Raw genomic sequence first — 15,001 nt, 5'->3', positions numbered from 1 at the left:
GCCACTTAACTGTACAATATTTTTTAATTTGAAAAATAAGCAAGGTATAAAGCTGTAAAGCACCATTTATAAAACATTTCTTATCTGAAGCAAAATAGCTATGTAATTAATTAAAAATATTTTTTTAATTTTTTCATGGCAAGAGTTTTTCTCATGTAATTGTCTCAGAATATACATCAGTTTTCTCCAGAGCTTAATTTGCAACCAAGTCCACAGTAGCCCTGCTCTGGTACTTCTTAGTTCTATGGAAAAATCATAATTCTACCTGGAGCCCTAAATAAGAAAGCTGTGTCACTTCTTTTATGTACCTGAGAAAAATTTCAGTAGCATCTTGAAAATTTTATTTTTAGTAATAAAGTTGTATTAAAAATCGTGTATTAAATTTTAATTTATCTCTTCATATTTTGTTAAATTTTAATTTACACTAATTATTTTAAGCATTAATTAGTGAATTATTTTAATAATTATTTAATTTTTAATTATTAATGATTTTATTAGTCATTTATTTATTAATTTTTGTTCCTCTTTCCTGATGGTGTTCTACAGGGCTTCGGCACATTTGATTTTGGAATTTAAGCCTTGGTTATCTTTATAAAATTAATTTTACAACACTTTTTTCCTGCAATTTCCCCCCCCCCCAAAATATTAGCTTTATGCTGTTACAGAATTGGTAGGGGTAATTTTTCTTTAGGATTTTAGACATTGCAGCTTGGAAAGTTTAGAAAGATATGAAGGCAAGATTTATAAACCCACGATTCTAGAAGATTCCAGAAAAATGTGACAAAATGAAAAATGTCTCCATGGTATTAACACGTAATTTCTTACTTTTTGGAGAACGTCTGGAAGAACAATGAAAACATTATAGTTGAATGTTTTTACTTCTGATACTAGAATCTTTTACTTAACATTTTTATCTTCCCTTTATTTTCTCTACTTTTCACTAGACACGAGCATGGAAAATATCAGAAATGCTTCTAATCTTATCATGTGGACAGGCATTATAGAAAGAAATTTTTTATTAATAAAGAAATTGAAAACTGTCAATTTAAATTATTCATCTAATATGTCTTAATGCACTTTACATGTAGCTGGCATTAGGGATTTTCCCACCTGATGCAGTCTCTGTGGATCTTAAATTCTGCCGCCTGGTGCCTTTCTAAATTCTGCTTCCAGTGCCTGGTTTAAATTCTAAAAGATTTGCCATTTCTAGATTTTATGCTCTGTGTGTCACTAAATTCTAAAAATTATGCCACATCAGCTCTGTAACCAGACCTTATCATTACATATGTACATTTCTGCTGAATAATGATATTAAATAAAATTAGCAGCTTTTTCTATACATTCTAAATGCGTTTAGTTTATTTAGAATAACAGAAATCTTTAATTAAATCCAAAAATTCTAAAATGAAAAGGAAACGAAGAAGAGACTGAATATATAAAGAGAAAATTATTCTTCAAAGATATGTACAGTTGTTATTCTGTCAATTACCCAGTTGTTTACAATTTCAGCCTTTACTATAATTTCCCATTTCTATTCCCTCACCAGAATGCAAATCACTTAGCCAGTTTTTAAACTGAGGTTTGTGGAGTGTAAGACGAGTATTCCTGCCCGCTATGATAATTTGTAATTATTTGCCTTTGCATTACCGCTGCCGACATTTGAGTTTGTTACGACAATAGAGTTACTGAGACAGCTTAAAATGAGATTAAGTTGTATAATTGACTACTAGTCGATATTTTTAGTTTGAATTTGACTCTCATGAGCTGTAATTGATTTTGTTAGCATAAGAACATGCCTGTATGTTCTAAGTTCTTTTTAAATAAGAAGCTTATTTAAACCTTAGTCGGACTTTGTAGTTAGTTAACATAATGTTTGTAGCAAACAAACATAAATGTTTTGTAGCTTTTAATATGTAATTATCCTAATATCGTTTTACTGTCATAATTTACAAGTATTTTAAATTGTGAAATTTCATTAGATTATGATTTTAATAGTAGCCATGTAAATCATAATGACTAAGGTTATCTAATACCTAATTTAATTACCTATAACTAATTGCTTACCCTTAAAAATTTTCTCTCCATATAAAAGCGAGTTATTGTTCATTAACCCTTACTGTGGTCACAAGATAAAACACAAAAATGTAAAAATTCATGTAAAGCTTCTTTTAATTGCTTACCCTTAAAAATTTTCTCTGCATATTAAAGCGAGTTATTACCTTACATTAACCCTTACCATGGTCACAAGATAAAACACAAAAATGTAAAAATTCATGTGAAGCTTCTTCGTATCTAGCGAGACTTAAAATAACAAAAAATAACTTAGCACATCTGGTGCTTTATTGCCTTATTAGAAGCTTAAAGTATATTATCTAAGTCACAACTCCTGGAACTTTACACGAAGCTACAACACTAACTGCGTCAGACGGAGGCCAGTTAACTTTCAGAACTTGCCAACCGTGCCTACATCAGGCCTTTCAGGTTTATTCTGATCAACAGGTCTCTCTCTAGGCAATGGTGACAACAGCCATTCTTTTGTTATGAGTCATGCTGATGATGATCTTACTTCTCATTTTAACCTATGCCACTTGACATAAAATCTGCTTACTATTTACTAAACCTCTAGACTGAGTGAGCATGTGACAAAATGAGACATTAAAATAATAAGGTACTATTCGGTTTTGAGGACCGTAAAAAATTGCAGTGAAAATGTATGCACAAAAGCGCCAAATCTAGCAAACGTGCCCATTTAGTATACCCATCTAGTGCCCATCTAGTGTACGCGCTGATTTCAAATTGCGTAAGTTTAGATAGTTCTATATTTCTTAAGACGCCATTGAAATACTAGTTTAATTTTTAAAATTTGATTTAACAATTTGGGAATCGCCCATGACGAAAAGTCTGCAATCCATGTACACATCGACCTATTTTCACTTAAAAAAAAAAAAAAAATTCCTAGAGTTGCATAAAATTGGCACTGCGCCTATTTCACTTAAACAGTAAAAGAAAATTGACAAAAATCCAATTGTTTTTATGCTTGTAAAATGCGCCAAACAAATAAGAGACGATTCTGCACTTTACCGAGAATTTCTTCTAAGAAAAGGCATCATTCATTATGAAAAATTATGTTTGAACAATCAACGAGATGAAATTATGCTTTAGCAATAACTCGGTAGCGATGTAGGAATCCATTCAGTTATGTTTAGCTTTCTTTTATATAAGTTATAATAATGATCTCAAATAGTTATTTACTCTTATGCTTCCATTCAGTTATGTTTAGTTTTTCTATGTAAATTATAATAATAAAAAGTATTATATGAAATTAACCTTTCATCTAAATTAAAACAATAATCTTTAGTTATTTACTATTGCACTTCCTTTCTTGCGTTAGGGTTGCCGCAATTATTTTTGGCAGCACTGACATCATCAATAGTTTGGCGATTTTTTACGGTCCTCAAAACGGAATAGTACCAATAATAATAATAAAATAAACATAACTGTTAGTAAAACATAAATAAAATGTCACTTATCTTCTTTCAAATATATTCAATTATTATAAGTGCAAAATATTTAATGCTACTTGATAAATTTCATGAAGTTAATTTTATTCTCATACTTATTAATAATAATGTTAATTAAGCTATGTTTAATAATAATGCGTCCTATTTTATTTTTAGGATGGTGTTACAAAAGTGAAGTTCAGACACAGATAATATTTTTAATTGAATATATTCAGTTCCCATTTGCCTATGGTCCTTAATTTTTTCATTAATGGTTCTTAAAAGTCTTTAATTTGTGTGTGCAGAAATGTGTACAAACCCTGTAATATTTTTTTCGTTTTCTTAGAATTCCATTTTCTGGTGGTTTTGTTTCAACAAAACCATCTTGTTTCATTTTCATGTGAAATAAACTTTTTATGTCTTTGGTATTGTTGTATGGTGGCATAATAATCTGTAGGAATATACAATAATTTTTTCTTCTTATGGATGTCTCACTAGTTCCAAAATCATCATCATTTGGTAGATAAGAATGTCCAGAATCTAAAAATTTATAATTGATAATTTCTATGATATTTTGGGAGGACTGCACAACTTTAAGCCACATTAAAGCCAGTTTTAAATTCTTTTTTTGCCCATTATGCATATCGTGGTAGGCTATTGCATGTTATTGCGTGGTTACATTTTCTAAATGCTTCAAACAACACAAAGCAATTTCTTGGGCATCGTAGATGCAATGTTTTCAGCCCTACTGACATTACCATCGCAAAAATTGTAAAATCTCTCATTTAAAACATGCATTGTACCTTTATGCAGTGGACAGTGACAACTTAGGGCCTTATCTATCTGGATGTGGCAAAATCTAATCCTTTTGCATGCATTTTTCTTGGTAATTTAGCATTTTTTAAGTGAACATCATGTTCTTCTGTGATGCTTGCAATTTCAGCATTGTTATACATTTTTTTTTTTTTTTTTTTTTTTAATTTTTCGAATTAAAAAAAATTACGTTTTGGGCATGTGTCTTTCCACAGTTGGTGAAAATGTAACTTGAATTCTTTCTTAAAAATTCTTCTATATGTAACTTCTCAAACTGGATAAATATTACTTTTTTCACACTTTTGTAAATATTATCTTAATGTTCTTAGTATTCAACTAAATTTCTTCCTTTAGGATTATGCAATTGGATATAATGGCTCTCCTACTCCGGAAAGCTTTGGATATGCTCCTTTATTAATTTTATTTCGAGATCTGACGTTTTTCTAGAAGTTCATGGTGTGTGCCCATGCATATCCAATTCATTATCTTTAGATTTTAAAATATGATCTATTTGCTCTATTGATATTTTAAAAGTATTTACAAAAACACTTTTGCAAACAAAATTTTCCCAGCTGGAATAATTAAATGACATTTATATGCAAAATTTTTTTGTGTTCCTTTATAATTTCTTTGGCAGCATCTTTTTATATTATACCTTTGAACAGCTTTGGATAGAAATATACTCTGTTTATTAAAATATGCCAGATTCCAAAATCTGTCAAAATTTGCTTTGCAATTAGTTTCACCAACAAGAGTTTGGCAATTTTTTCCACAATTATACTGTATATCTTGAAATTTTTTAAGTTGGTAATCTTACTATTAATTTTTATTGCTTTTATTGATTATGATCGCCTTGGTCAATTTAATGGTTAGCTACAAGCACAAATGCAATTCCAAGTAAACCATGGATGTTTGTATTGTCTTTATTGAATGGGAGCACTTAGAATCTATCAATATAAAATTGTTCTTAAGAAGCTAGTAGTAGTGTTTCATCGCTCTGATTTTTCAATTTAGAGTAGGAGAAAGCCTAAGCAGGTAATCATCATGGACTTTAAGAATTGAATAATCTGAATCCAGATCTGTTTTTCTTTATGAAGATATGTCCTTCAAAAAATTCAGTTTTTGATTATGATTATAAAACAAACTTTTTCTAAGATCTTTGATCAGTGCTTTCACGTGTATACAAAATACATTTTGCTTTTTATTGCACTTTAATTGATAAACCATGTGAGTGGTTAAAATGCTTTTGTGTGTTCAGAATGTAGTTCACGTGGTTACACAGTATTATCATACAAAAAGAATAAAATCAAAATAGTTCACAAGTCAGCTTAGTGTGGGGGGAGGGGAAACCCTAGGAACTTTGATATAAGCTATCACACATGTACTTAGCCACTGCTGAAAACTCATGTACCCATACCCATTGCTCCTATTAATTGCTAAATTTGTGCATAATGTGTTTTAATACATTAATAATATGAGAATTTTTGTCTAATTAGTAACTTGACAATGTTTAATCAAGATGTTTCTGTTAAGTCAGCATTTTTGCACAAACTCGAAGTACAGTATTTTTTTTAAAGAGCTAATATGTTACTTAGAGAGCTAATATCTTACATTACTGTTTATTTAAATGAAATGTTTTATAATTCAGCCTATACTTTAAATTGCTGTGCCCACAGCAAAATAGCATTCCTGTATGTGATGTCTTGTATATATCACAATCCAGATTCTTTCAGATAATTTTCCCTCCATATAAACAGGAGTTTAATTTATGCTACTGCTTTAAATAAATATTAAAAAAAAAGAAAGAAATGTAAATTTTGAATTATTGGAATCCTTGGAGCTGATGCGATGAGACTAAATGCTTGAATTTGTTTCAATTTTCCTAAAGAACAAATGAATATCTTTATAGCAGATATGAGGTAGGAAAGGTAGCAATAAGTTAAATATAATTTTCCACATATTTATATGTAACACAATTATTTTTTTAATTTATACAGATATTTTCTTATCCACCACTATAAAGATTATATTTACTCTCTTTTCATATTTTAGTTTTAATAGCTTTTGGCAGGTAGCATCAACTTCATTATTTGCAGTAAAAGGATTTTTCATCCTTTGAGACAGCTTCAACTTCAAAAATTTTCAAATAATTTTTCTGTATCTCATCTAAGTTCATCAAGGTGACACCTGAACCTTTCAATCTTCCTTAAAGTTACATGTTTTTTTGTATAAATGAGTCTAAATATTTATAAAGTAAAAACTTGTATTTAAGTGTTATGTTAGAAGATATTGTTTATACACCATGTAATTGAATACAAAAAATATTGAGCAATTCTTTCTTCAAATAAGCCATAAATCCATGATAGTAGCCTACCATTGTTGATGCTTCATCAATAACATGAGCAGCAATATTGTTTCAGTGGTATCTTTTATGTAAATTTTGATTATCCGGCATTAAATATTGATAATGCTTATTGCAAATAGCATTCTTAGTGTATTGTTTTCATCGAAATAGCATACTTATATCATTAAAAAAATTACCTGCAATAATTAGCTCATATGATTGTATAGAATATGAAGAGCTCTGGTGAATATTCTTTGAGTTTATTTTCGGTATTAACTGCTATTTCTTCATATCTTTGCTTTAACATGCTATTGTTTAAAGCCTGGGGTATATCTTGAGGCATCAATGCTGAGAAAATTCTTTTATAGAGAGTATTATTAAAATTCCTCTAGTGTTGTAGCTTTTACCACTTCTTTGCAATTATTTGTGTTATGTAATGAGAGGCAGTTGTTGCATCTTCGTTAATGGCATATTGTTTCTTGAATAATGCAATTCAAGAAATATATATATTTCTCGAACTGCATTATTTCAAGAAATATGTATGTATATTTCTTGAAAATTTTCATTGAGCTTCTCTTTCGGATGTTATGCAGCAAGGTGTTCCTGCAATCAGCTTTGCTTCATTGAGTAATGTTTTATGGTATAGTAAACACAATTGGAAGTTATTTATTTGCAGCAGATTCAATGAAACACATCTTCAAATATTCTGCGGAATAGCAACAAGCATATTTCTTTTTCCAAGTCATGGCTTACAAAACAAAATTTCTAAAACCTATTTTAAGCTGTAGACACATGCTTACTTTCACAGATCTAATTAGCTAGTTCTCCACTCTCATGAGACAAACTCAACTTGAAGGCTGAGTGAAGACACATTTCCTTCATTAAACTGGTATGACATCTTCTTGAAAAAAAAAAAACTGCAAGGAACAAAACTTCAAGCAAAACATTTTTATCTGTAATGTAAAATGTCCAACATAGCTAGGTGGACATCAATACCAGTGAAACTGTTTAGGCTAGGATCCCTTCAATGCTACAAGTTTGTTTCTTAGAAAAGTTTTTGTTCACCTCATGAATTGTTAGATGTAATAACCCCATTCTGCCTACTATAGTCATAGAATAAAAGAATAAACCTAAGAGAAGTGACAGAGCCTTATAAATATGAAAAATGTACAGTGTCACACACAGGGGCATGATCAAGACTTTCACTTGTGTATATATGTATATGTATGTGTCTATCTTCCTCAATCTTCATCTTTAGGCATAAAAACCCTCTAATGCTTACCATAAAAGCTTAGTTGAGATCAGATTGACTGTCCCTGCTGTAGCTCGTAAAAAAAAAGGGGGGGAGGGGTCATAAACTACATTTTCTGATCACTGATCACAGTTTGTAGGCTCAGTGATTATATTCATACTATTAATACTGAGTAGTAAATTTTTGTTTGGAAGCATTCAGCTTATTATGTGATGATCCTTTGTAATGGTAACGTATGTAACATGTACACAAATTTCAGCATATTATCAAAGTCAGCTACAGCAAGAAAGATTTAAAAAAAAAAAAAAATTCCTTTTTCATAGCAAAAGTTATTTTATATTCACTTTAGCCCATTTTGCACATTGATAAGGAAGGGTAAGTTTTGTCATCTGAACAACAGTCAGTATTCAAAGAATCAAAAAAGAGCTTTGACTTATGATCTTTGATTATGGGACAGAGTTTAGCAAAAATGTCACATGGGGAATCCACTCTCTATCAATATTTCTGATCCAAAAAAAATTAAGATCTAAAATTTATCAACATGAGAGAGAATTCGTTACAATTTATTCACATTTTACGACAAAACTGATGTTGAGAGCAAAGGCAAATAAATAGGCATTAAATGTATATTTATCAACTTAATCATAGTATTATAATTTTAATTTTAATCTAAAAATTATTAATGAAGTTGCATTTAAATTTGCATCTATGTTGATTTTTTGTTCACATTTCTCTCCATAAGCAGTAAAAACTTTGTACCTGAAATTATCCATTTTTTCTGTTATTGTTTTATAACTAGAATTAGTATTCATGTTTTTACTATATGAATTATATTTTATATTTTTAGATTGTATCCAGTATTATTATTAATCTTATACCAGAAGATAAATTGCCACCAACTCTTGAAGGAAAAGCTAAAGTCTCCTCAAAAGTTAGTAATTTGTTTACAAATAAATTGCTCTTGCTTATGATTGCCCATGCTTGTGATTTTTTTTTTCCCCCTCATTTGATAGAAATGTAGACAAATACTAAACCAAGAAGTGCTAGAGAGTGTTAAATGAACCAATTTAAATATCCATTAATAACTATTGATCTCCTGAAATTTTTTCTCAGATAATTGTTGAGGTCATTCAGTGAATTTTATTATTTGTGTACATGTAAAATTTTACTATATTTTAATGCTGTTTGGCTGAAAAAGGCATAGTAATTAATTTAATGTGTCATTTTCACAAGTTTAATTTTGTATAGAAGAAGCATTGTTAGCTATCTGTATATTGCTTGTAGTGCTATTCATGAAGATGCACAATCTTCTTAAATTGTATATTTTTCAAACTTCATTGTTCGTTAACATGCAAAAAATATGTTTTCCAAACATTTTACAGTAGAATCCCGCAAACTCGACATAATGTGGACTGAGAGACTGTCAAGTTTTGCGGAATAAGGGGTGGGTTTTTCAGAACTCTTAATATTTAACTGGAAATTAACATCACCATCACTAACTTCTTCGCAGCCTGGAATTTTCTGAAGTTTGCCTATAAGCACTAGTTTGAGCTTCTGGCTGCCAATTGCATTGCTGCATGCCACTCATGAAAGATTGTGACTCTTTCCTTGCTGCTTTTGTAACCAGGTGCCAATTTTTCTTCCTTGGATAAACCATCCTTTCCAATTAGTGGGGGAAATCATCCTTGAATACTGCAGCATTTTCCAACTTAGCAGATAGCTTTTTCCACAAACGTTTACCTGCCTGATGCTGTACTGCTTTTTCCATCTGTCGAGCCAGCAAGGAATAGCAGTAAATCCATGCTTTCCTTCTTGAAATTCATCATAAAAGTGTAGGGCTTTATTTTGTAAAATTTGTCCTGAAATGGGTGTTCCCTTTTTCCTTTGCTGCTTAAACCACAAGTAAAGTGCCTCGCTCACTTTTTCGTATTCACCACCTTTCAATGCTTTTTCTTTTATTTAAACTATCCGTATGTGCTCTTTTCATACACCCAGACTCAATTTTGGACCTTTTCTTTTTTCCACCGTATCGAAGTAGTCCATTTAATACCTAAATCCATGGTAGTTTACACTGTCCAGTTTCTTTAAGGCATCTAGTTTCATTTCCATTGCCATGTTAGTTTCTCTCTTTCTTTCTTTCTTTTTAGTCCAAAGGGGCTTTGTCCCTGAGGACTATCGTTTTTGTTTTGCGATTTTGCGTTGAATCACTATAAATGTCCGTTTCACTTTTCAAACTGTTTCCACCAAATGCTAGAGTCCTGCATTATATTTGAAGAAATTAAATAATGAAAAATGTGCATAAATGTATGTATATTTCTTGCATTGTGATAAAACAACGATGCATAGAGCCATTGAATTTTGAATGGCGTAATCCTCCTACGAATATGCGCTTGTGGAAGACCAAATTTGGAATTTGTTTTATTATCGATATTATATTTTTTAAAATTTTAAAGTATTTTTGATTAACAAACTCAAGGATTTCAAAGCGAGCAATGGCAACACTGTACGGGAGGGGGGGGAAGCCTTATCTCCAGTGCTCAGAACTGTGTATCGGAAATTCTAAAGATATGCTGATTTTAAAATTATTTTGTGACATTGCTATTGAACTGAATTTTATGGTTTAAGTGCAAAGAACATGATATTTGATAAATAAAGGTAACTCACAAAAAGTTAAAAAATCACCCCTTTGGACGTAGTTTAAAATCTGAAACCTTTCAGATTTTTTTATTGCTTTTTTTGGGGGGGGAGGGAACAACATTTTCACTTTACAGAATATCAAAATTTCCCCAAAATATGTAGCACATATACGCCTAGATGTGAACTGAGGAGCGATATCCGCAATGAACTGGTGTGAGTTGTTTAGTTTGCAATAAGATGCAGTCACAAAACTTCAGACAAGTGTCCTAATGTTTTGCAACTATAGAAAGGAATGTGAGCCAGCAGCCAGCTACTACCTGACTTTTTTCATATCCTCAAATGAAGCAAAAAGCACTACCAAGTATTACAATATATCTTGAAATTTATTAGGCAGTTCCAAGAATTAATGGCATAGTGTGAAAACAGTAAAAATTACACAAAAGAACACTCAAATCTGTGAACAGAACAGGAAAGATATATACACAAATAATAATTATATGTACTGTATGTAATATTTTCTCTGTTTGGCCTAGAGATATCTTAAAAAAGTTCTTTAAAAGTTTCTGAGTTATGTGGAATGTCAAGATATCAGGAGTCGATTTTGTGGGACTGTTCTGTATCAATGATTATTTTTAGTATGACAATTCTACTACAATATAACTACCATTGTTGAGTATGAGTTTAAATAGTGTTATCAGTATGTAAAATTTAAAATGTACCATGTCAGTATTTACTGTGAATATGTATACGCATAGTTGCTGCATGGTTTTTCAATTACCGTAATTTCCGGAAGAAACGCCACGGCGTTTACGTGTTTAAAACTTAAATTTTCAGCGGCTGCGCCGTTTAGGTGTACTAAAAATAAAATATTTCCTATGATGGTCATTGTACATAGTTTGGATGGCCTTGTCATTGTGCATAGACTGGTACTGTTCCCACACAAAAGACCACTCAGTTGCTTTTTGCAAACGTTATTTTGTTTACATTATTTCCCTTGAACGGACCTATATGCCTTATTCACCCTAAACGAGATCTCAGAACAATAACATTCTTCCCCCTTTCAAATCAACATTCTCATCAGTTTGAATAGTCTCACTCCTCTGCCATTCGATGAATCTTCCATCCTCTCCCCACCCCTGCCTTTTCTGCAATTTTTTTCAAAGGCAGACACGACTCCACCTGCCTCCCAATAACGAACTCTGACGTATTTCTCTTTCAGCATGAATAGATTTTTCTTGGCATTCTGCCAGATACAGATCTCATCAGTTTGGGTACAAGTACTTGTTAGATAGCTTTTAAGTAAGAAAGGAGCAGAAAATTTTTGAAAATGTCCTTAAACGGCACAGAAGCTGTACTGCTGGTTTTAAGCTTAATGTAATTTCACGTGCTGAACAAATTGGAAATCGAGCAGCAGCTCGAGAGTTTGAAGTGGACGACAGATGTATTCGACATTGGAGAACTGAAAAAGAACTTCTTAAAAATATGCAACAACAGAAACGAGCCAAAAGAAGTGGTACTGTAAGGTGGCCAAATCTAGAGGAGGACTTTGCAAACTGGATAAAAGAGCAATGAGGAAAGGGAATGGCAATTTCGACTGTAAAAATTCGCTTAGCAAAACGAATGAACATAAATGATTTCAAAGGAGGTGTAGCAGATTATTAAAAGAAAAAATATTTCTGTGCGTACTAGAACAACAGTCGGGTAACAATTACCAATGGACCGGCAGGATAAAAAGTCATCTTTTCTAAAATATGTGACAGCTATTATTGACAAAAAAAACTTCTTGGGTTGCAGATAATAAATATGGATGAAACGCCGTTAGCTTTCGACTCTCCTGTAAACAGAACTGTTGATGAAACTGGTGCAAAAACTGTATCTGTGTTTATGACGGGGCATGAAAGAACGTCATTTACATGTGTGTTAGTTTGTGCCGCAAACAGCGACAAGCTAAAGCTGATGATCATTTTTAAACGAAAGACTATTCCGAAGGAAGATTTTCCTAATGACGTAATTATTTGTGCAAACGAGAACGGCTAGATGTGCGAAACAATCATGCATGAGTGGCTACAAAACGTTTGACAGTGTCGTATGGGATCTTTTTTCCAACCAAAGGGGTTATTGATAATGAATTCCATGCGTGCTCATTTTTTTGAGTCAGGAAAAATCAGATGTCAAAAATTGTCTACGACCAAAGCAATAATTCCTGGTGGTTTGACAAAAATCTTACAACCGCTAGATTTGTCAGGTAATAAATTCTTCAAAGCTGAAGTCCGTAAGCGGTGGAAGTGCTGGATGAGTGAAGGATTGCATATGTAAACCAAAAGCGCTAAAATGCGTAGAGTATCTTATGAAGAAATTGCAAAGTGGGCAGGAAGTGCATGGAAATCGGTAGAAACATCGTCAATAATAGCAGGGTTCAAAGAAGCTGAAATTATATCCTTAGATAAAGAGACTGTAAACCAAGAGGATGAATGTGAGGATATAGAAGATTTGGATCAGGATTTACTAAATCTTTTTAATTCAGGTAGTGAAGAATCAGATTTTGATGGCTTCATATGATGTATAGTTTGCTGTAATTCGTAAGTAAAATTTAAAATTTCCTTTTGTCATCCAAATTTAATATTTCATTGTTGCAACATGTTTTATAATATAGTCTGAGTATTACAAATATGGACTTCTTTAGTGTGTAAATATAAGTACATATGTGAAGGTAAATATATTTTCCACATTTCTTACCTTCAATTTATTTTTGAGTTATAGTTTCATTTCATGCATTTTTCTTAACTGGTATGTCATATATCAGGACTTAGGTTGAGTTTTTGCATCTATACGGCTCACGATGATGTCATGCACAATTTAATCTATTGCAGGGTTTACGCTGATGCGGCGTTTCTGTGTAATTTTAATTTTTTTCCCGCCATTTTTCTCGAGTGCGCCGTTTACGCTGATGCGGCCTTTCTTCCGGAAATTACGGTAATACCAAATAACCATTTGCTAGATTGTCATTAAATTTAATAAAAACAGAAAATAAGAGAAAATTTAAAGTATGAATCTAGATGCAAATGTGATAGATATTTTGGAATGTAAAATGAATTTTTAAGGTTTTGTTGCTAGTATTTTTTCATATAATTTTAATAATGTGTAAGCATTTTTATGTAAAATATGCAGTTTATTTCTTGTATTTTTATTACTATTATTTCAATCTAGAATTGGGTGAGAGAACCTGTTAGAGATTGGAAAGCAGGTGGTACTCCTTTGTCTGGGGATAACATGAGCGAGTCAGAAGTAATAATAAGATCAGGTGAACTTTTATGTGGTGTAATAGACAAAGCTCAAATTGGACCAACACCCTACAGTCTTATTCATGTTTGTTATGAGGTACATTATTATTTTCTTTAAATTGATTTCAGAATTGATTTATTTTAATAATGATGCAAACAAAGAGAAGTATGTATATTTTTTCAGGAAAGGTGCTATAAACTGATGTCACATTATCATCTTGACTGCTAAGAATAAGTTAAAACTTCCTGATATAAACCTAACAATTTTTCTTCATATTTTTGTATATAAAATATATGTATTTCTTATGTGTATAAATAATGATGAGTAGTTTGTATTGTAATTAGCTTAAAATTTTACCCCTTTAAAATAAGACTCATTTTCAGTTTAAAGAATCTTGGTATCAGAAGAGGCATATATAATTTTTGAAATATTTCAAATATCTATATATTCGGAGGTATTGTTGTGCCAATAACTAAATTTTGTATATCATGCTGTGATCTAAAAGGCATTGTTTCTCCTTATTCATTTAAATAGGCCAAATATATATATATATATATATATATATATAGGTGATTTTGATTATGCTATATTTTTTCTATAAATTTTCAAAAAAAAAAAAACAATTTTTTGCTTACAGTAGGATCCTAAAGTAACAGAAAAAGTAAAAAATCAGTAAATTAAAAAATCTGAACAGCAACATGATACAATTTTTACAGAAAGGCATATATATATATTTCTTAAATAATAAATTTATTTTCCCAGAATAGTTGCATTTTTAGTTAAGGCAGCAAGTGTGTAGAGGTTGGCCGTGCTGAGAGAAGTTATTCACCAACTGGTAAGAATTGTAGCTGAGTTCTCTTAAATGTTATGCAGAATATCATGCCACATCTAACAGCTGTTATCATGAATGATCATAATCACATTGAATATTTATGATTCTGTATGTGTTGCTAAATGTGCTACGCCTTTTTATGAATTCTCTCACATCTCGCATACTATAAAAAAAATGTGCATTTCTGTGAAAACTGCGTTGTGTTGCTGTCGATAGTTTTTCAAACTATTGAATTTTTCTTATACTCTTGGATTACCCTTTTTATGTTTAAAACTCGTTTCAGGGATATTGGAATAAAATTTTTCATTTTATCAACCAAATGAAAATATGCACCAATTAAG

General features: G+C 31.2%; 1 protein-coding gene across 1 annotated transcript in view; it reads left to right on the top strand.

The window, feature by feature from the left end:
* The window catches only part of Polr1A (RNA polymerase I subunit RpI1), a 150,626-nt gene that overhangs the window by 83,620 nt on the left and 52,005 nt on the right, over window positions 1-15,001 (top strand). Inside the window, exons 13-14 of the mRNA XM_085827699.1 lie at window positions 8,757-8,840; window positions 13,754-13,924. Coding sequence (XP_085683825.1) covers window positions 8,757-8,840; window positions 13,754-13,924 — 255 coding nt within the window. The remainder of the gene's footprint in view (window positions 1-8,756; window positions 8,841-13,753; window positions 13,925-15,001) is intronic.

This window comes from Stegodyphus dumicola, chromosome 12 (assembly GCF_044657685.1).
Source record: "Stegodyphus dumicola isolate Sdum_Otavi_A_Nest chromosome 12, ASM4465768v1".
In the NCBI taxonomy this organism is placed as follows: Eukaryota; Metazoa; Arthropoda; class Arachnida; order Araneae; family Eresidae; genus Stegodyphus; species Stegodyphus dumicola.
This window is presented reverse-complemented; position numbering and strand designations above follow the sequence as displayed.